The sequence below is a fragment of the Siphateles boraxobius genome, unplaced genomic scaffold, assembly GCF_051911475.1.
Source record: "Siphateles boraxobius isolate OS27281-9 unplaced genomic scaffold, OSU_SipBor_1 97, whole genome shotgun sequence".
NCBI classification, from domain to species: Eukaryota; Metazoa; Chordata; class Actinopteri; order Cypriniformes; family Leuciscidae; genus Siphateles; species Siphateles boraxobius.
In genome coordinates, this window is record NW_027509227.1 from 2,124,122 (window position 1) to 2,145,000 (window position 20,879).

The 20,879-nt window shown below is 40.8% G+C and overlaps 1 protein-coding gene across 4 annotated transcripts in view; it reads right to left on the reverse strand.

The window, feature by feature from the left end:
- The window catches only part of col15a1a (collagen, type XV, alpha 1a), a 125,875-nt gene that overhangs the window by 46,434 nt on the left and 58,562 nt on the right, over nucleotides 1–20,879 (reverse strand). For all 4 annotated transcript variants that reach the window (XM_077224976.1, XM_077224977.1, XM_077224978.1 and 1 more), the window contains exons 4-23: nucleotides 17,772–17,846; nucleotides 17,166–17,258; nucleotides 16,390–16,501; nucleotides 16,076–16,113; nucleotides 15,862–16,005; nucleotides 13,679–13,705; nucleotides 13,229–13,291; nucleotides 12,797–12,874; nucleotides 12,640–12,702; nucleotides 12,298–12,420; nucleotides 8,375–8,428; nucleotides 8,044–8,079; nucleotides 7,793–7,900; nucleotides 7,086–7,151; nucleotides 6,968–7,003; nucleotides 6,701–6,742; nucleotides 6,178–6,240; nucleotides 5,988–6,023; nucleotides 5,822–5,905; nucleotides 5,661–5,726 (exon numbers count right to left, since the gene is read on the reverse strand). In XM_077224976.1, coding sequence (XP_077081091.1) covers nucleotides 5,661–5,726; nucleotides 5,822–5,905; nucleotides 5,988–6,023; nucleotides 6,178–6,240; nucleotides 6,701–6,742; nucleotides 6,968–7,003; nucleotides 7,086–7,151; nucleotides 7,793–7,900; nucleotides 8,044–8,079; nucleotides 8,375–8,428; nucleotides 12,298–12,420; nucleotides 12,640–12,702; nucleotides 12,797–12,874; nucleotides 13,229–13,291; nucleotides 13,679–13,705; nucleotides 15,862–16,005; nucleotides 16,076–16,113; nucleotides 16,390–16,501; nucleotides 17,166–17,258; nucleotides 17,772–17,846 — 1,407 coding nt within the window. The remainder of the gene's footprint in view (nucleotides 1–5,660; nucleotides 5,727–5,821; nucleotides 5,906–5,987; nucleotides 6,024–6,177; nucleotides 6,241–6,700; nucleotides 6,743–6,967; nucleotides 7,004–7,085; nucleotides 7,152–7,792; nucleotides 7,901–8,043; nucleotides 8,080–8,374; nucleotides 8,429–12,297; nucleotides 12,421–12,639; nucleotides 12,703–12,796; nucleotides 12,875–13,228; nucleotides 13,292–13,678; nucleotides 13,706–15,861; nucleotides 16,006–16,075; nucleotides 16,114–16,389; nucleotides 16,502–17,165; nucleotides 17,259–17,771; nucleotides 17,847–20,879) is intronic.

Consider the following 20,879-nt stretch of genomic DNA (forward strand, 5'->3'; position numbering starts at 1 on the left):
TAACCTGTTATGTCCAGTCCGGGCTTTAGATGCCTACGTTCACAGAACTGCCCTCTGGCGTAAATCTGAGCAACTATTTGTTTGTTTTGGGTCACTCAAGAGAGGATGCCCTGCATCTAAACAGGTTATGAGTAAATGGATAGTCGAGGCTATTTCATTGGCTTATGAAGCGGCCGGACAGCCTTCACCTATGGCTGTGCGGGCCCACTCTACTCGGAGTATGGCGGCCTCTTAGGCATTAATTTCGGGTATTTCTCTTCTTGACGTTTGTAATGCGGCAGGATGGTCCGTTCCGCATACATTTGTCAGGTTTTATGACCTTGACCTCTCCACTCCTGGGGCGAGGTTGCTTGCTTCTTAGTGTGCGCAGGACTTCACACAGAACGGGCATTTGTCATTATGGCATAGTGGGGATGGGGTTCCCACCGCGTCTCAAACGCAGCTCGAGTTCCCTTGAAAGGGAACGTCTCAGGTTACGTATGTAACCCTGGTTCCCTGATAGGGAACGAGACGCTGCGTTTGCCTGCCATATTTCCTGCATGCCCTGATCGACTTGCTTCAGGCCTTTCAGAAGCTGTCGCGGTCTGATTTCAAGGGTGCTTTATAGTTTCCTGGTCAATGACGTCACCTATGTCGTAGCGGGCTTCCATTGGACTGATTTTCCACGTGCTTCACGACGTATCACGCAGAGCGTTCCCAACGCGTCTCAAACGCAGCGTCTCGTTCCCTATCAGGGAACCAGGGTTACATTCATAACCTGAGACGTTTCTGATTCACTGTTGTGTTTTCTGATTCACTGATGTGTTTTCTGATTCACAGATGTGTTTTCTGATTCACTGATGTGTTTTCTGATTCACTGATGTGTTTTCAGATTCACTGTTGTGTTTTCGGATTCACTGATGTGTTTTCTAATTCACTGATGTGTTTTCTAATTCACTGTTGTGTTTTCTGATTCACTGATGTGTTTTCTGATTCACTGATGTGTTTTCTGATTCACTGTTGTGTTTTCTGATTCACTGATGTGTTTTCTGATTCACTGTTGTGTTTTCTGATTCACTGTTGTGTTTTCTGATTTACTGTTGTGTTTTCTGATTCTCTGATGTGTTTTCTGATTTACTGTTGTGTTTTCTGATTGACTGATGTGTTTTCTGATTCACTGTTGTGTTTTCTGATTTACTGTTGTGTTTTCTGATTCACTGATGTGTTTTCTAATTCAGTGATGTGTTTTCTAATCACTGATGTGTTTTCTGATTCACTGATGTGTTTTCTGATTCACTGTTGTGTTTTTTGATTCAATGTTGTCTTTTCTGATTCACTGATGTGTTTTCTGATTCAATGATGTGTTTTCTGATTCTCTGATGTGTTTTCTGATTCTCTGATGTGTTTTCTGATTTACTGTTGTGTTTTCTGATTTACTGTTGTGTTTTCTGATTCACTGATGTGTTTTCTAATTCAGTGATGTGTTTTCTAATCACTGATGTGTTTTCTGATTCACTGATGTGTTTTCTGATTCACTGATGTGTTTTCTAATTCAGTGATGTGTTTTCTAATCACTGATGTGTTTTCTGATTCACTGATGTGTTTTCTGATTCAATGTTGTCTTTTCTGATTCACTGATGTGTTTTCTGATTCAATGTTGTCTTTTCTAATTCAGTGATGTGTTTTCTAATCACTGATGTGTTTTCTGATTCACTGATGTGTTTTCTGATTCAATGTTGTCTTTTCTGATTCACTGATGTGTTTTCTGATTCAATGTTGTCTTTTCTGATTCACTGATGTGTTTTCTGATTCTCTGATGTGTTTTCTGATTTACTGTTGTGTTTTCTGATTCACTGATGTGTTTTCTAATTCAGTGATGTGTTTTCTAATCACTGATGTGTTTTCTGATTCACTGATGTGTTTTCTGATTCACTGTTGTGTTTTTTGATTCAATGTTGTCTTTTCTGATTCACTGATGTGTTTTCTGATTCAATGATGTGTTTTCTGATTCACTGATGTGTTTTCTGATTCTCTGATGTGTTTTCTGATTCACTGTTGTGTTTTCTGATTTACTGTTGTGTTTTCTGATTCACTGTTGTGTTTTCTAATTCACTGATGTGTTTTCTAATTCACTGATGTGTTTTCTGATTTACTGTTGTGTTTTCTGATTCTCTGATGTGTTTTCTGATTCACTGTTGTGTTTTCTGATTTACTGTTGTGTTTTCTGATTCACTGATGTGTTTTCTAATTCAGTGATGTGTTTTCTAATCACTGATGTGTTTTCAGATTCACTGATGTGTTTTCTGATTCACTGTTGTGTTTTTTGATTCAATGTTGTCTTTTCTGATTCACTGATGTGTTTTCTGATTCAATGATGTGTTTTCTGATTCACTGTTGTGTTTTTTGATTCAATGTTGTCTTTTCTGATTCACTGATGTGTTTTCTGATTCACTGATGTGTTTTCTGATTCACTGTTGTGTTTTTTGATTCAATGTTGTCTTTTCTGATTCACTGATGTGTTTTCTGATTCAATGATGTGTTTTCTAATTCACTGATGTGTTTTCTAATTCATTGATGTGTTTTTTGATTCAATGATGTGTTTTTTGATTCAATGTTGTCTTTTCTGATTTACTGATGTGTTTTCTAATTCACTGATGTGTTTTCTGATTCACTGTTGTGTTTTTTGATTCACTGATGTGTTTTCTGATTCACTTTTGTGTTTTTTGATTCAATGTTGTGTTTTCTAATTCACTGATGTGTTTTCTAATTCACTATTGTGTTTTTTGATTCAATGTTGTCTTTTCTGATTCACTGTTGTGTTTTCTGATTCACTGATGTGTTTTCTGATTCACTGTTGTGTTTTCTGATTCAATGTTGTGTTGTCTGATTCACTGATGTGTTTTTTGATTCAATGTTGTCTTTTCTGATTCACTGATGTGTTTTCTGATTCACTGATGTGTTTTCTGATTCACTGATGTCTTTTCCGATTCACTGATGTGTTTTCTGATTCAATGATGTGTTTTTGATTCAATGTTGTCTTTTCTGATTCACTGATGTGTTTTCTGATTCACCGATGTGTTTTTTGATTCAATGATGTGTTTTTTGATTCAATGATGTGTTTTCTGATTCATTGATGTGTTTTTTGATTCAATGATGTGTTTTTTGATTCAATGTTGTCTTTTCTGATTTACTGATGTGTTTTCTAATTCACTGATGTGTTTTCTGATTCACTGTTGTGTTTTTTGATTCACTGATGTGTTTTCTGATTCACTTTTGTGTTTTTTGATTCAATGTTGTGTTTTCTAATTCACTGATGTGTTTTCTAATTCACTATTGTGTTTTTTGATTCAATGTTGTCTTTTCTGATTCACTGTTGTGTTTTCTGATTCACTGATGTGTTTTCTGATTCACTGTTGTGTTTTCTGATTCAATGTTGTGTTGTCTGATTCACTGATGTGTTTTTTGATTCAATGTTGTCTTTTCTGATTCACTGATGTGTTTTCTGATTCACTGATGTGTTTTCTGATTCACTGATGTCTTTTCCGATTCACTGATGTGTTTTCTGATTCAATGATGTGTTTTTGATTCAATGTTGTCTTTTCTGATTCACTGATGTGTTTTCTGATTCACCGATGTGTTTTTTGATTCAATGATGTGTTTTCTGATTCACTGATGTGTTTTCTGATTCACTGATGTCTTTTCCGATTCACCGATGTGTTTTTTGATTCAATGATGTGTTTTTTGATTCAATGATGTGTTTTCTGATTCACTGTTGTGTTTTCTGATTCACTGATGTGTTTTCTAATTCACTGTTGTGTTTTCTAATTCACTGATGAGTTTTCTAATTCACTGATGAGTTTTCTAATTCACTGATGTGTTTTCTGATTCACTGATGTGTTTTCTAATTCACTGTTGTGTTTTTTGATTCAATTGTGTTTTTTGATTCAATTATGTGTTTTCTGATTCACTAATGTCTTTTCTGATTCACTGATGTGTTTTTTGATTCAATGATGTGTTTTCTGATTCACTGATGTGTTTTTTGATTCACTGATGTTTTTTCTGATTCACTGATGTGTTTTTTGATTCACTGATGTGTTTTTTGATTCACTGATTCACTGATGTGTTTTTTGATTCACTGATGTGTTTTTTGATTCACTGATGTGTTTTCTGATTCACTGATGTGTTTTCTGATTCACTGATGTATTTTCTGATTCACTGATGTGTTTTTTGATTCACTGATGTGTTTTTTGATTCACTGGTGTGTTTTTTGATTCACTGATGTGTTTTCTGATTCACTGATGTGCTTTTTTTTTTTATTTTTTTTTTTTTATTTTATTTTATTTTTTTTTATTTAACAATCAGGCATACATACAAACAAACCAACATAGTGCAGTAGTGAGCAATCTTGTAAATCCATACTTCCAGCAGTGACAAGAGTGATTTAAGTGTTTAAGTGTGTATGTGTGCGGGTGTGAGTGTGGTTATGTGTATGTGTGTGTATGCGTAAACAAAGTAACCGTTTATTATGTATTACCATTGTTATTACCATCACCATCCCACTTCCCACTACCACCATATTGCCAATATTGTGTTGGTAGATTTTTTACTTCCATCCTTCCTCCTATGTAATAATTGCCATTGTCAATCCTGCATAAAATACGACATAATAAGATAATATAATATAAGATAATATAATATAACCTTCCCCCTCATCTCATCAGTCCATATCTTTTCCTATTTTTTTTTTAATTTTTAATTTTTTTTTTTTTTTTTTGTGTTATGTGTGTTATGTGCAATGTCTAAGGTGCATTAAAATAGGGAGTACAGTGCGAGAGTGTCTCAAATTGGGACAGAGATGCTGTCCCGTTGAAACCACTTCTCGCCTGTCTAGCCTGCCTTGGTGTTTGTGAGGTTTTTCCATATATCCTTACTCCTTTTTTTTTTTTTTTTTTTTTTTTTTTTATTCTATGTTGTGGTGCATTAAAAACCCATGAAGAGATAAGGGGGAAGTTATTGCACTAGTGATGACAATGATATCTAATTCTAAAACAGCATTGACAATGGCAATATTGATGATGATAATAATAATAATAATATTAATAATAATAATAAATGACAATGATGATGGCAGTGGTGATCATAACGGTAAGAGCAAAAGACAGCAACAACAGTAGTTACAACAATGAAAAAAAAAAAAAAAAAAAAAGTGATGTGCTTTTTGATTCACTGATGTATTTTCTGATTCACTGATGTGTTTTCTGATTCACTGATGTGTTTTCTGATTCACTGATGTGTTTTCTGATTCACTGATGTGTTTTCTGATTCACTGATGTGTTTTCTGATTCACTGATGTGTTTTCTGATTCACTGATGTGTTTTCTGATTCACTGATGTGTTTTCTGATTCACTGATGTGTTTTCTGATTCACTGATGTATTTTCTGATTCACTGATGTGTTTTTTGATTCACTGATGTGTTTTTTGATTCACTGATGTGTTTTCTGATTCACTGATGTGCTTTTTGATTCACTGCTGTCTTGTCTAATTTGTAATTTTCATTTGCACTTCAGGGTCACCGTATAAATATGATTAAACAAGAACATGTTTCTGTTTTAAGGGTACTCGAGCTTTACGGACGCTCGGGCTGTGGACATGAGACAAGGAAGTTCTGAAAAGCTTCTTACCAATAGACCTTGTGCTTCAAAACCCCCTGAGAGGTTGAAGATTCCTTCAGTGTCGTTGAGCATTAACTGAGGGTGAGAAAGAGTTCACTGTAATAAACACCCAGCCCTGTCAGATGAATCTAGCGTGACCTTTAAATAAATGCAGGCATTAATGTGCTTACCTCATGCAGGCTGAAGACGGGTCCCGGGGGGCCGGGAGGCCCTGGAGGGCCAGGTAAACTAACCCCATCCAGGCCTCTCTCTCCCTGAAACACAAACACATCAACCATTAGCATCAGAACAGACGCGCTGGCTCTGAGAGATACGTCAGAAAGGAGAATTACAAACCTTCTGACCCGAATCACCTTTCTCTCCCCTTTCCCCCTGGAAAAAAAAATAAAAATAGCTAATTAGAAAAGAATTCACATTTAAAACATTTCAAGATGTTTTTTTTTATTTTAAAGAATATATAAGTCGATGGGAAAAGAATGAATAGATTGCACAAATGTATATAGCGTATTTTGTTTTGTATATTTACTTGTAGCCCAGGGTGTCCAGGTGACCCGGGCTGTCCATCGGCTCCTTCGGCACCCGGCTCCCCCTAGTGGAGTGGAGGAGACATGATCACGCAATGTTACAAGCTTTAAATGTTAAATCAAATGTTAAATGAATGTCTGTGGCACTAACACGTATTAGAAGTCACATCATATTTATATAATATATAACGTAGTTCTCCTGTGCAGAAACTTCTATGAATTTGTGATATCATGGGAACAATTTATTAAGTGGAATCTTATTTCACTTATCAATTCCTGAATCTAACTTCTGCAGCTTAGTGTGTGATGTAATATAAAGCCATTATAATGTGTGTTTACTCTGAATTACACTGAGAAGAAGGGGTTCGATGCACTGATCCCTCACACATGTGTTAGAGAACATTGGAGGATAATGGGGAACACATGGCTGGGAACTGCAGGCTCCCTTTGGAAAGCGGGAATGGAAACAGTTGTGGAAGTGTGTGTATAAACGTGATGATGTTTTTGTGTGTGAAAAGAACAGACCTTCACTGAAACACCCGGAGGGCCGTCAGCTCCGTCTTTCCCCTAAAAGTGTAGAGTTGTGTTCATTTAATCAGAGTGTAGAGGAACAAATGTAAGGTTTTACACATCTGACTCTAATGAAGGGTTATAAGACAGATATGCATTCTCTAAATGTATAAGAACCCTGGGAATGATGGGTAAAATCCCATGGCAGATGCCATAACACAGTTTTTAGAGTATTGCCCGATCATGATTTGTTTTTGTGCAGATCTGCATCAGTACATCTACCTGTGGTCCGGGAGGCCCGGGGATCCCGGGAAGACCCTGAGGGAGAGAATGTGCATGAGAATGAGCTGCAGTTCGGCTGAAACACACAGAAAACACTCTGTGATGTAAATGTACGTACGGGTGGTCCTCTGGGCAGCACAGGTCTGAAGCCACTGTTTCCATCCAGGCCCGAGCCCTCCAAATCCTGAATAAAACCAGCAGAAATATAACCGAAAAACATTGTAACAGGTTTCTCAATTCAAAGACTAAATCCACAGGCGCTTTGAAATGCACTTTCAACTGCAAGTACCAACTTTACTTTTATGTGTTTTTAGTTCTTCACACAAAACCTAACATCTGACGCAAGTAACATAACTGAGAACAAATACAAAGTTCTACTTCTTTAATAAAACATTCAACACTTGCATGTAAACAAAGAATAAATAGATAAGTAATAACTTAATAAATAATTAAAAGAAAAATAATCTTAAAATAATAATAAATAAATAAATATAAATAAATGAAAAAAAATAATAAAGAATGCATTAATGAATTAATAACTAAAATAATTAATGATTAATAAGTAATAAAATGATAAATACATAAAAGAATGAAAAATAAATAAGTTAAAAATAAAAAATAAATAATCAAGTTTAAAAAAAAGTAAAATAAAGAAAAAAAAGTAAAAACATAAATAAATAAAATAAGTTGAAAAATATTAGTTAAATAAATAAATGAACAAACAAATAAACAAATACATACATGCATGCATATTGTTAATCCTTCCCTTAATTTTAAGCAGCTAAATTTACAGACTCAGACGGTCCGAAGGTCAGTGAAACACACCATCATGTCGAAGCTGAAGGGTTTTCCCGCTGGTCCGGGGGGTCCGGGGGGTCCTCTGGGGCCCTCAGCTCCCTCAGGCCCTCGCTGTCCCGGGACCCCTGGATCTCCCTGAGGGACACACACAGCAGCTCTGAAGTTACTTCACAGAAAATCTCAGACTTGCTCACTCATAATTTAAAGTAGTTACAGTGGCAAAATATCTTCCCAAACACTGCGAATCTGAAACACCACGATCATCTAAAGGAAATTACCTTTGGTCCAATGATTCCAGGTAAACCTGCTTCACCCTGCCAAAAACACAAGACCTGTTCACAACCCCTGTCTAGAAAACAGCTTCTCAACAGTTTGGAACGGCACATGACAACATTTTTAGTTTAAACAGAAATTACCTGTGGAAGGTAATAATCGGGCCACTCAAATTTTTATGTATAATAATCACAAAACTAAATTTTCAAAGAAACCAAGAGAAAATTACAGAAAATACAGAATTAAATAATGACTAAACAAACAGTGGTAAAGACAAATGAAAAAAGCATAGTTTATAACCTTGCCATATTTACTACAGTATAAAAAACATCTTACCGTTGGCCCTTTTTCTCCGTCTTTCCCAGGTTCACCGTCTCGTCCATTAGCACCCTAAAGTGACAGAAATCAGCAAATTAGGACCACACACACACACACACACACACACACACACACACACACACACACACACACACACACACACACACACACACACACACACACACACACACACACACACACTAAGAGCAAATCTAACAGCAATCTGAAGAGTCTTTTCACACTTCTCAAATCCCACTGTCATTTCTTCACTCAGGCTGAAAGATCGCAGGGTTAACACAAGCTGTGGCTTTAAGAAGGAATGGGGAGTTAGTAGAAGTTTAGGCGGCGTTTCAAAAGGCAGTTTCCCCCATCGTAACGGAAGCGTTCATGTTCCATGATTCGAGCTGAGCAGATTAATATCAGTTCATATGCAGAAGAAATGAATATTAGTCCATCACGCTCCTGGAGGCTGATCTGTGCTTGATAAACAGCTTTACGGGCCAGTGTTCATCTGAAAACTTTATTGGATTAATACGCTATCTGATTTTCACCCAAGACAAAACATTTGGGAACAATTACATCAATCTGGAGGTCTGGATAACTGTGTAATGTCGTGTTTCACAGAACTGTAATAACCCTGGAATGGCAATGCCAAAGCATCTGAAGGCCTTTAATTAAGTGATCAGTAAATGAACAGTATCTGTGTCCAAGAGCGCTGTGATTTTATGATCTAAATGCTCTGATTTCATTTAAAAAAATGTCATCTTCTCAAAATTACATTTCCATTATATATAGCATAATAACACCCTGGAAATCATCCATCAATAAACATCTCAGGTTGTCCATGTAACCATGGTTCCCTGTGAAGGGTTGTCCTGGGCTGGCCGGTCCAGGCTATACAATCTAACAAAGGTGTGTGGCAAAGACCATTCCGCCGTATCACATATATCTTGGACCTCTCGTTCCACCGACACTTGAGGAAGGTGGAAGGCCTGAAGGACTACCAGGCGGGCCACATTAGTGGGTACCTTAGGTACATAACCCAGTCTTGGGTAAACAATAGCCTTGACTCCTCCTAGAGCGAATTCTAAACAGGAGGGAGCAACCGACAAGGCCTGCAAGTCTCCTACTCTCCAATGAGACGACATTGTCAGCAGAATGTCGATGATGCCGTGCCCAGAGGCTCGAAGGTTAACCCTTCTAACACCATTGTTAGGTCCCATGCAGGTATCCTAACCTGAGCCGGAGGCCTCATCCTCCGGGTACCACGAAGGAAACGTGTAATAAGATGATGGCTTCCCAGTGAGCTGCCATCCAGGGAGACATGAAGTCAGATACCGCTGCCATATACACCTTAAGTGTAGAGGGGGAAAGGCTGGCAGAAAAACAACCTTGCAGGAACTCTAGCACTGAAGCCACTGGTGCACTCTACACTGGTGCTCTCTACACTATGAAGTGAATACTCTCCATTTCAAAGAAAAAAGTTTCCTTGTGGAGGGAGCTCTAGAGTTTAAGATGGTCTCTACTACCTCAGTAAAGAGACCCGCGTTCAGGAACTGATCCCTCTCAGGGGCCAGATCCATAATTTCCACATCTCCGGCCGGGGGTGTAATATCGAGCCCCGGCCTGTGATGGGAATCTCCCACGGGGGGCCGTCCAAGAGGGCTATCAGGTCCGAAAACCACACTAGGGCCGGTCGGAACGGGCTACCAATAGGAGTTGATCCCCACCCTGGCGAACTCTATCTAGAACTCCCGGGAGCAAAGCGATCGGGGGAAATGTGTACAGCCGAACCCTCGGCCAAGGCTTACCATAGTGTCCAGTCCCAGAGGAGCTGGATGAGTGAGGAAAAACCAGAGGGGACAATGTGAGTTATCTTGTGACGGAAACAGATTTATGTCCGCCTGGCCAAACTTCCTCCAAATTAGTTGCACCGTCTGCACCGTGATGCGTTGGCCTAGCTTTATTCTGGATACCATGGCCAGAATGGACTCAATACGTGCAGGAGACAACTGTGCCCACATCGTGACCGAGTACCACACTACTAAATATGTCGCCCCTTGGACAGGAGTGAGCATACTCTGGTTCGCATTGAGCCTGAGCCCCAAGCACTTCATTTGGTCGAGCACGACATTTCGATGCTGCCATCTCCTGAGACTGTGCTAGTATTTCCCTGTCGTCTATGTAATTGAGAACTCTAATACCCTGGACACTGAGTGGTGCCAGGGCTGCGTCCATACATTTCATGAAGGTGTGTGAGGATAATGCTCGGTCAAACGGAAGAACCCGGTATTGGTACGCTTTGACCCCGAAAGCGAACCTCGGGAACTTCCTGTGTTCCGGTAGCATGGAGATAGGGAAATACGCATCCTTTAGACATATCGTGACAAACCAGTCCTCGGACTTGATTTGGCTCATGATAACAGGGATCGTCAGATCCAAGATCCAAACTCAGATCCAGACCCAAACTCAGATCCAAGACCCAAGCTCAGATCCAGATCCAAACTCAGATCCAGACCCAAACTCAGATCCAGACCCACTTACCCAGTCCTCAATCACCCGTAACACAGGGCGCACGTGTTGGCCTTGAAATAAAAGATTCAGTTTCATCTAGTGAATCAGGACTTTTAATACATGCTGAGAGGAATAGTTCAAATAAAAGTTCTCATCACTGATTCATTTTTTTCCAAACCTGTATGACTTTCTTTAACAGATGCTTGACTGAATGTTCATGCTGCTCTTTTCCACACAATGAAAGTGACTATAGCTGTCAAGCTACAATAATGACCAGAAACACTGCAAAAGGTGCCATAAAACTGGACGGTTTCTGAAAGAGTCTCTTCTGCTCACCAAAGCTGCGTTTATTATTTGATCAAAAATACAGTAAAAACAGTGAAATATTATTCCTATGTAAATCAGCTGTTTTCTATGTGAATATATAGTGAAGTGTAATTTATTCCTGTGATCAAAGCTGAATTTTCAGCATCATTACTCCAGTCTTCAGTGTCACATGATGATTTGATGCTCAAGAAACATTTATGATTATTATCAGTGTTGAAAACTATGGAAGCTTGTTTCCGCCACAGAATGAAAAATAAAAAAGGTAATTGCGACTTTTTATCTCACAATTCTGACTTTATTTCTCAGAATTGCGAGATATAAAGTCAGAATTGCGTGATATAAAGTCGCAATTGAGTGTTATAAAAGTTGTAATTGAGTGTTATAAAGTCAGAATTATGAGATATAAACTATTCTGAGAGGAAAAAAGTCAGTCTTTTTTTTCCCCATAGAATTGGACTTTATAACTCGTAATTGTGAGTTTCTATGTCACAATTCTGAGAAAATATGTCAGAATTGCGAGATATAAACTCGCAATTATGTGTTATAAAGTCAGAATTGCGTGATATAAAGTTTTAAACGACTTTATTTCACGAAATTCTGACTTTATATCTCGCAATTGTGAGAAAAAAAGTCAGTATTGTGAGATAAAAAGTCGCAATTATTATTATTATTTATTTATTTAGTGGCAGAAACAATCTACCATAGAAAACAGTTGTGCTGCTTAATATTTTTCATATTTTCATAACTGTCATACATTTTAAATACATTGATATTGTCAAAAAATGTAAATACCCTTTAAGACTCAAAATTCTTATTTATTTTATGGCTTCAGAAGTTCTTAGAATACAAAAATAATGTGTACAAACTACTTTTAGGTGGGTTTTTTGTGTCATTTATAGACAGTGTCTGCCTTCATTACTGTATAGGAAAAATAAAATCAAACTGTTTATTCGCGAGGCGTGTGGACGAGTAAATAATAACCGAACATTCATGTAATAGTGAACTTTAGCTTAGTTTGAAAGATAGCTCTGTAATGGCTTGTTTAAATCCCGTTGGTTGTTATTTCTGTGATGCAGCGCAGTTCAAGATCCCTTACTCACCGATGGTCCCGGTTTACCCGTCTCCCCATCTTTCCCAGGAGCCCCGGGGGGCCCGACTGGCCCTGGATGAGCTCCGACAGAAGGACCAGGAGGACCCGGTCGACCCGGAGGCCCTGGAGGACCCTGGTGGGAATCCAGCAAAACAAGTCTTGGAATTCATATCTAACACATTTATATAATGACTACCTCATGTTTCATTCTGTTCAGTGTTAAATCATTTTGTGTTGTAATTTAAAGCGTTGACTTATGGCCGTTCATTCCGCATGGAATCCAGCTCTCAACCCAGGAATCAAGAGGTCACATCAGCAAAGACAACTTCATTATAACAGGACTATAACTCACCCGTATCACTTCTGTGTCACTGTCCAAGTCCAGGTAACTGGAGCCCGAGCCGTCAGTGCCATCCTGCACGAGAGAAAGCCTCAGTGAGCTTACGCTGTTATAGAGGTATTCAGTGATATGCATAATTATATAAACATGTACATAATCATGCACATACTGGATACTTAAACGCCCCTGGACGTCCTGGCGGCCCCGGAGGTCCTGGAGGCCCTGTGATGCCCAGACCTGGATCGCCCTAGTGAACAAGCAATGAGTGGAGAACAATGGAGAGTTTGCTGTGATTGGTCTAAAATCATCAGGTCAGTAAAGTTCAAAACAGTTTCAGCGGAACATTCCTTCATTCCTCTCGTTCGAATGTTAAAAAAGTGTTTTTAAAATTAAATTTCAAATTCAGCTGCTCAAAACGATTATTTAAAAAAAAAAGTTGAACGGATGGCTTTAACACATGAATATTCCATCAATGAACAACCTCATAGCTCGATAAATAAGGCTGTCTTTCAAGATTTATACATTATCATGGAGAAAATGAATGGAGTTTGTACTTCTGGTACTCCAGGTTCCAGGTTTGTTAAGCAAACGTGTGTCATACCTTGTCACCTTTGGGACCCGGATCTCCATGAAGGCCCGGGAATCCCGGAGGTCCAACCTCTCCCTGCATGTGATGGAAAAGGAACAAGACAAAGTTCAAATTCATTCATGTTGGTTTTGTTCAAAGGAAAAACCACGGCAACAGCATCAGCCACTCGCTCATATCTAACAGAAGGAAAGTGAGTCCACGACCCCTGGACGGAGATTTAAAAAAACTCACAGTCTACAGTGTGAAAATGAAGTCAGTATACAATTAAATTTTATGCCCCACTACAATTCAGTATGAAATAATAAAGTGTCACATAAAAGGTTTGATGCTGAATAGTCCTGCAAACTTTTGAACAGTTGAGTATATCGATACTAAATGCTTGTTATTCCTTTTCCATTTTTGACGTCTAATTGTTTTGTATTTCATAACTTTATGGTAGGTATCTGATCAGAAGATACTTACAGCGGCTCCATCTTTCCCTGGACGTCCCTGAAAGACAAAAACAGCCTTAATACAGCATTCATCTCCATTCTCCACTGTGTTCAGCTCATGAAGAATATGAAGCGTTATATGGAATCGGGAAGAAGTGTGTGATTGTGAGGATGTTGTAAGCATTGATGCAGGGGATTTTGAGGATTCGTCACCTCATATCACTGCTTATGAGGAGCTATTGGAGGTTGTGACTCGTGCTGTAGCTTAATTAGACATCGATTGGCCAGCCGAGAAACAGAAGGTTCAAAAGAAAAGCTTGCTGAATTAACGTTTTTTACCATCCAGATCACAGCCTCCTAGTCAGGGACTGCCATTTTTTCCCGATCTTCACACCGAGGTGTCGAAATCGTGGAAGAAACCGGTCTCATATTGTGTTTTCAACCCTCAAACATCTAACTATAGTAACATTTCAGGGCTGAAACAACATGGTTATGTGACGATGCCTCGGGCTGAAGAAATGCTTGTGAGCTATCTCTCTCCTGAGTCTGTATCGTCACTAAAGTCCCTGACGTTACTCATCAAGCCTCTTAAAGCTACATCGGCACTGGTGGGTAAAGCGTAATCGGCAGCAGGTCGGGCTGCAGAATGCTTGCATACAATGTCTATATTGCAGGCGTATCAGGCTGACCTGCTAAGGGACCTAGATCTATAGGCCGATCTATGGCAGCCCTGGTGACCATAGAGAGACATCTTTGGCTAAATCTGTCTGATATAAAAGACAAAGATAGATCTGTTCTAATGGATGCTCCGGTCTAGCCTTCTGGCCTCGTCTGTGACTCAGTCAATAGAGTCATCGAGAGGTTTCAGGAGGCGAAAAAACAGTCAGCGGCATTTCAAAAGTTTCTTCCTTGCCGATCTATGGTCCCGAGACTGCTGGGCGGGAGCAGTCTCGGCCGTCTACGAGCTCCACGCAGCACAGAGTGCAACAAAAACAAAGCGTCGCCACTAGGGCTCCACCACATTCAGGGGGGTCTGGGTGGCGGTCGCAGTCGAAGCCATCTAAAGATCTGAGGACTGTCATTATCTCTAAGAAGGCTTTGTCTAAGAATAAGTTATAAGCCCTCTAGGGGGCAACCCTCTGAGGAGGGTCTTAGAACAGTCAGTTCGGTTGTTCCCTGCCGGTTCGCCGTTACAGGGCACCGAAGTGGCTGTTTGACCAATACCAGAGGCCACTCTCTAGAGACTAGTCCCCTTAGTACAGGAGTAGGCAAGTTCGGTCCTAGAGAGCCGCTGTCCTGCAGAATTTAGTTCCAACCCTAATCAAACACACCTGAACAAGCTAATCAATGTCTTCAGGATTACTAAGGCTATAGGCAGGTGAGTTTTTTTTCAGTGTTGGAGCCAAACTCTGCAGGACAACGGCTCCCTAGGACCGAACTTGCCTACCCCCGCCTTAGTAGATGGCATCGTGGAAGCTACTGCCAAATATATCTTGTTGGGTCCTGCTTACTATAGAAATGGGTTACAGAATTCAGTTCGATTCTTGTCCGCCCAGATTTCTAGGGGTCCTCCCTACGGTGGTGGACCCCGAGCAGGCTCTGGTTATGGAGTCTCTGGGGTCATGTCATCTTTGCAAACTGGCTCATCAGATCCTTCTATGGGCCCAAGGGGAATTACTGTCTCTCAGGGCAGTATGTATGGTTTGGTGAAAGCCTTCCTTTAGGCTTTTCACCAAACCTGGTGTAAGAACATAACACCCGGGTTATGTTCTTAAGGTCCCTACTAATGTTGCGGGCCCCATTATGCTGGACCCATTATGCTGCAACCTTTCTCATCATTAGATCAGGAGAATCTTAATCTGCTATGCCCTGTTAGGACTTTCTTAGTGTGCACAATGATTTCACACTGACAGGCATTGGTTATTATGGCGTCGTGGGTATAGTGTTCCCACAGCGTCTCGACGCAGCATCTCTTCCCTCTTCAGGGAATCAGGGTTACATACGTAACCTGACATGTTTTACACTGTAATAATATTCCACTGTATTTACTTTATTTTTTATCAAATAAATGCAGTTTTGGTGAGCAGAAGAGACTCTTTCAGAAACAAATTTTACCGACCCCAAACTTTTGAATGATATTGTATATGTAAGTAATAATTTTGTTCTCAGGTAAAGTTAGTTAAGATGAGAGCTGTCTTTTTCAGGGTCACTTACCATCTGTCCGTCGGCTCCTGGAGCTCCTGCCGGCCCTTGAGGGCCCCGGGGCCCCGGTTCTCCCGATCCCACAGGTGATCCAGGCACTCCGGGCGCACCGGGTGGACCTCGATCTCCTTTCTCTCCTTTCTGCATGGTGATGACCTGTGAAACACTCAGCGGTTATTCGAGAAAGAGTGGAAGACAAGAGAATAAAACGGACTCTGTCACTCACATTTCTGTCCTGAGAGGCTCCCTCAGATCTGATGGGCTCTGAAAACACAAACAGATATCTTGAAAAAATAAAATATAATAAATGCAGCTATGATTTTGCAGTAGTAGCAAATAAAAAATCTGCATTAACAAATCAAATGATCTGCAGCCTTTGTGAATGCTTGTGAAAAATATGGTCTGGTGAATAACACATAATTGCTCAAATAGGACTGGTGAAAAATTAGGAAAGACTGTTCTGGATTAAAAAAATACATGAAAGAAAGAGGAAACTGAAAATGAGATGAAAATGTCTGTAAGAAAAGCTTAAACGTTTACCTGTGGGAGTGTTAATAATCATGTGGTCTCCGGAGCTTTCTGCCCAGTCTTCATCATCCGTGTGTGTGTGGAGCGAGGGAGGATCAGTAGGTGGCGCTCTTACCGGCTCAACCTCAAACAACAGCAAACACAGTCTCACAATCACAGCAGTGAACCAATCCACCACACACACAGTTAAAGATCTGTGGAATCAAGATCTTGTGGCTTTTAAATATAAATAGTAGCATATCTAAATTATATCATAAAAAAGTAATACAATAAAATAGATAACATTAAACAATTTCTCCTCTGAAGAATATCATGTGAGTTTTGGCCCAATAAAAAGTTCTTATGAATTATAATGTTTTTAGCAACAGACGTCCAGTGGTTCTGCTATACATAAACTAATACAGCTTTCTGCTATGATCAAAAAAGGGTCAAACAATGTGTAATAATCACTCAGCATTAGATGAGATTTCCCTTTCCTCATAGCTTCTGTGATAGTGTTTGGTTTAATCTGTCTCCCCCTGCTGGACAGAGTGTATGTGTGTGTGTGTGTGTGTGTGTGTGTGTGTGTGTGTGTGTGTGTGTGTGTGTGTGTGTGTGTGTGTGTGTGTGTGTGTGTGTGTGTGTGTGTGTGTGTGTGTGTGTGTGTGTGTGAGAGTGATGCCAGCAGAACTGCAATAGCTTTGAAGGACATGGGAAAACAGGACTGCCCTCTTAAAACATTATACTTTCAAATAAAAGAGAACTGGATTTGACTCCAAGGAAATCCATCAAACGCTGCTGTCACTCACCATGGTATATTCTCTCTCTTCATGCACTTTCTTCACTTCATCGCCAGTCTCCGTGTCGTCGTAGATATCATAACCGCTTCCGTAACCTGACGTCTGAAAGAGCATTGAGACGAAGTTTAAATGTGATTCATTTCGGGTTTCCAAATCCATGATTAAAGAGATCTTTACAGCAGTTAAACACACATCCGCAGTGTTCAGCTTCAGCCACAGGGCGGCGCTGTCACTCCACTGTAAACTCTGGTCATCACACACTCCCTGACACTTCTACTGCACAGGACTTTTTATTTACTCACCTCATACTTTTCGTAATATTTTATAATTCTGCTAAAAGCTGTTGAAATGGGATTCAATTAATTGCTGCGTCTCATTTTACATTCAACTCGGTTAAAACAAATGTGACATTATATGTGACAAAATGTGACAAAATGTGACAAATGTGACAAAATAGTGACACCAAGGAAGTGATATAATTTAGATTTTCATTTTGTATTCTGTATTGATATTGATACAATCGTGTTACCCAAGTTATTATAAAAAAGATCTCCTTTTGTGCCACATTCATATATTATATTTGACTTATTGATGGAAAGACGACACAACACTCACGTAAGGCTCGTCCTCCTCACACTGCTCGTTCGGTGCCATGGGATCGGCCGTCAGAACCAGCTGCTGGATCGAGCCCTGTAGAGAAAGAGAGAGAGAGAGAGGGAGGTAGAGAGGGAGAGAGAGAGAGAGAGAGAGAGAGAGAGAGAGAGAGCGAGAGAGAGAGAGAGAGAGAGAGAGAGAGAGAGAGGGAGGTAGAGAGAGAGAGACAGAGAGAGAGAGAGGGAGAGAGAGGGAGAGAGAGAGAGAGGGGGGGGGGGGTCATGCACTCATTTCTCCCAGAATTTAATCAGCCTGAAACTGATTATGAAATGAATGTGGAAACTCAGCCACCACAGCTGTAAATCACAGTACATACACACCGATCCACACAACACACAACACACAGAAACACAACACAAGAACTCCAGCACTGTTCACAATCACAACAGTCACAGTTTCATTGATCTGAGCATGAGCGGCCATCGCCAGTCCTGCTGTAAAAGCTCATGTTTTCTCAAAGATCTAACGAGTTGAAGTCGTGATTAGCAGAGGAGAGGTTGGCAAGCTTCGTGTGCTACAAATCCAGAGGACAAGCACCTGTTTCCCATCCACTACAGCAGAAAGTGTGGGAAAGAAAAAAAGAAAGAAAGAAAGAAAGAAAGAAAGAAAGAAAGAAAGAAAGAAAGAAAGAAAGAAAGAAAGAAAGAAAGAAATTGATAGAGACCAAAATCCGAATTTGGCCTAATTTTTAAGATTTTTGTTAAGCTATAGCACCCCTATTGCTGATGAGATGTAGGGCAACATTAGTTAATGGGTTAGGCAGCTAGAACTTATAATGAACAGAATTATTTTTAGTCTGGTCCGTCTGTACAATTTTAAATTGACACTTTAAATTGTGAAAAAAGAAGAGAAGAAAATGAGGACACATTGGGGAATGAAATACCCACTGCACCACACTGACTAGTGCCTTTCCTGGTGTGAGCACAACTCAGGACGAGAGGACCCAAGAACCCGGCGCTGAGGGCAGATCCAGGCTTTAGTATCTAATGAAGGTGTGTGGGGAGGCCCAGCCAGCAGCATCACAGACCTCTTATAGAGAAACCCCTGATAGCAGGGCTTTAGATGACGCCACTCCTCTAGTTGAGTGGGCTCTTATCAGAAGAGGCGAGGGCAAACTGTGTGCCACATACGCTGAAGAGATAGCCTCCACAATCTCCATGCTAATTGTCTGCTTTGAGTTACCTAAAACACTCCTATAGCTGGTCCGACTTCCTCTAAACAGAGGAGCTCGTACATAGGCAGCTTGGGCACGTAGCCTGGCCTACGGTGGAGAATGGCTTTGACCCTCTCAGGAGCAACCAGGAAGAAACAGAGAGAGCCTGAAGGTCCCCAACTCTCTTGAGGGATGCAATAGCCAGCAGGACAGCCATCTTAAAAGTAAGAAACTTCTCCGACACCTCGTCAATGGAAGGGACCCTGGCCTGGACAACAGGCCTCATCCTCTGAGCGCTATGAAGGAAACAAATAATCAATTGGTGTCTCCCCAAGGGCCACCACTTTAAGGAGGATGGAAATTAAAAGGTTATGGAATTAAAGGCTATGGCCACCAAGTCAACCTTAAATGTCGATGGAGAAAGACCCCCAAAGAAACGTCCACCAGCACTGAAGTCACTGGGCGAATAACTGGGTCCAACTGGCGTTCTCTGCACCATAAAGCGACTACATTACACTTTAAGGCATACAGTTTCCACGTGGAGGGAGCCCTAAGGTTAAGGATGGTCAAAAAACAACCTTAGTTGCTGGTCCTAAGAGCTGGTCCCCCTCAGGGAACAGACCCACAGCTTCCACAGCACCAGGGGGAAGTGTATTAAGCCCCTGGCTTGAGAGACAAGGTCCCTCCTGATGGGAATCTCCCATGGAGGGCCTTTTAGGAGCACTATGGTTTCTGAGAACCAGACTCTGGCCAGCCAGAATGGGGCTACCAGGAGTAGACTGACCCCATCCCGGCGGACCCTCTGTAGAACTGCAGAGAGCAGATCAGCCCCTGACTCGACAGGAGGACTGCTCCCAAAATGAAGTCCCCAGGAATGTTCAAGCGACTTGTCCTGGGACCACAGAAGGACCTGATTCGCCAGTCTGCACAGAGCGCGCAATCTCAGACCCCCCTGCCAATTTAAATAGGAGAACACATATTTATTGTCTGTTCGCACTAAAACACGATGGCCTCTGAGGTCAGGGAAGATGTGCCTCAAAGCTAGAAGCTCAGCCATTATCGCCAGACAATTTATGTGCTAAGAGAGATACCTCTTAGAGGCCTCTGGTAAAGTAGCTTTCCATAACCGCTCCCCTGCCTGTGAGGGATGCGTCTGATGTCACTATATCCCACTGAAACGACGCTCCAAACACAGGGCCTTGGCACAGGAACCACATGACCAAAGAACGAAGGCACTTTCTGAGCCTCAACACTCTTTGAAAGTGTTTGACAGTGATGGCTTGGCCTAGTTTGATGTTGGTGACTGTGGCCAAGATGGTCTCTATACGAGCAGGAGACAATTGTACCAGAATCGTAGTCGAGTCCCACACTACACCCAGGAACGTAGTTCTCTGCTAGGGAAATAGTGAACTTTGACATTGAGCCTCTACCCCAAGCACCTTATTTGGTGAAGAACGACATGCCGAACTGTCGAACTCAATGCTGAACTAACATCTCTTCTGACTGGGCCAGTATGAGCCATTCGTCGACGTAATTAAGTATATGAATGCGCTGGAGTCTCAACAGAGCCAGTGCTGCATCCATACATTTCGTTAATGTGCGGGGAGATAACACTCGGCTGAACGGAAGAACCCGGTATTGATGCGCTTTTCCCCCTAAAGGGAACCTCAGGAACTTCCTGTATTGAGGAAGGATGGATAAGTGGAAATACGCATCCTTAAGGGATGACGCAGCGCCGGGTGAGAGATATGATGCTAATGTCTCCTCAACCTGCGGCATCACCCCATAGCCATTTTCTTTTAAACCCATGATGGTTGGAATTGTATAATGCAGGTCTAGATAACCTAAATGCGAATTACCTTTTCCACGGTCTCAACACCTCAGTGTGGCAATAGGGAAAGAAAGGCAGACCCTGA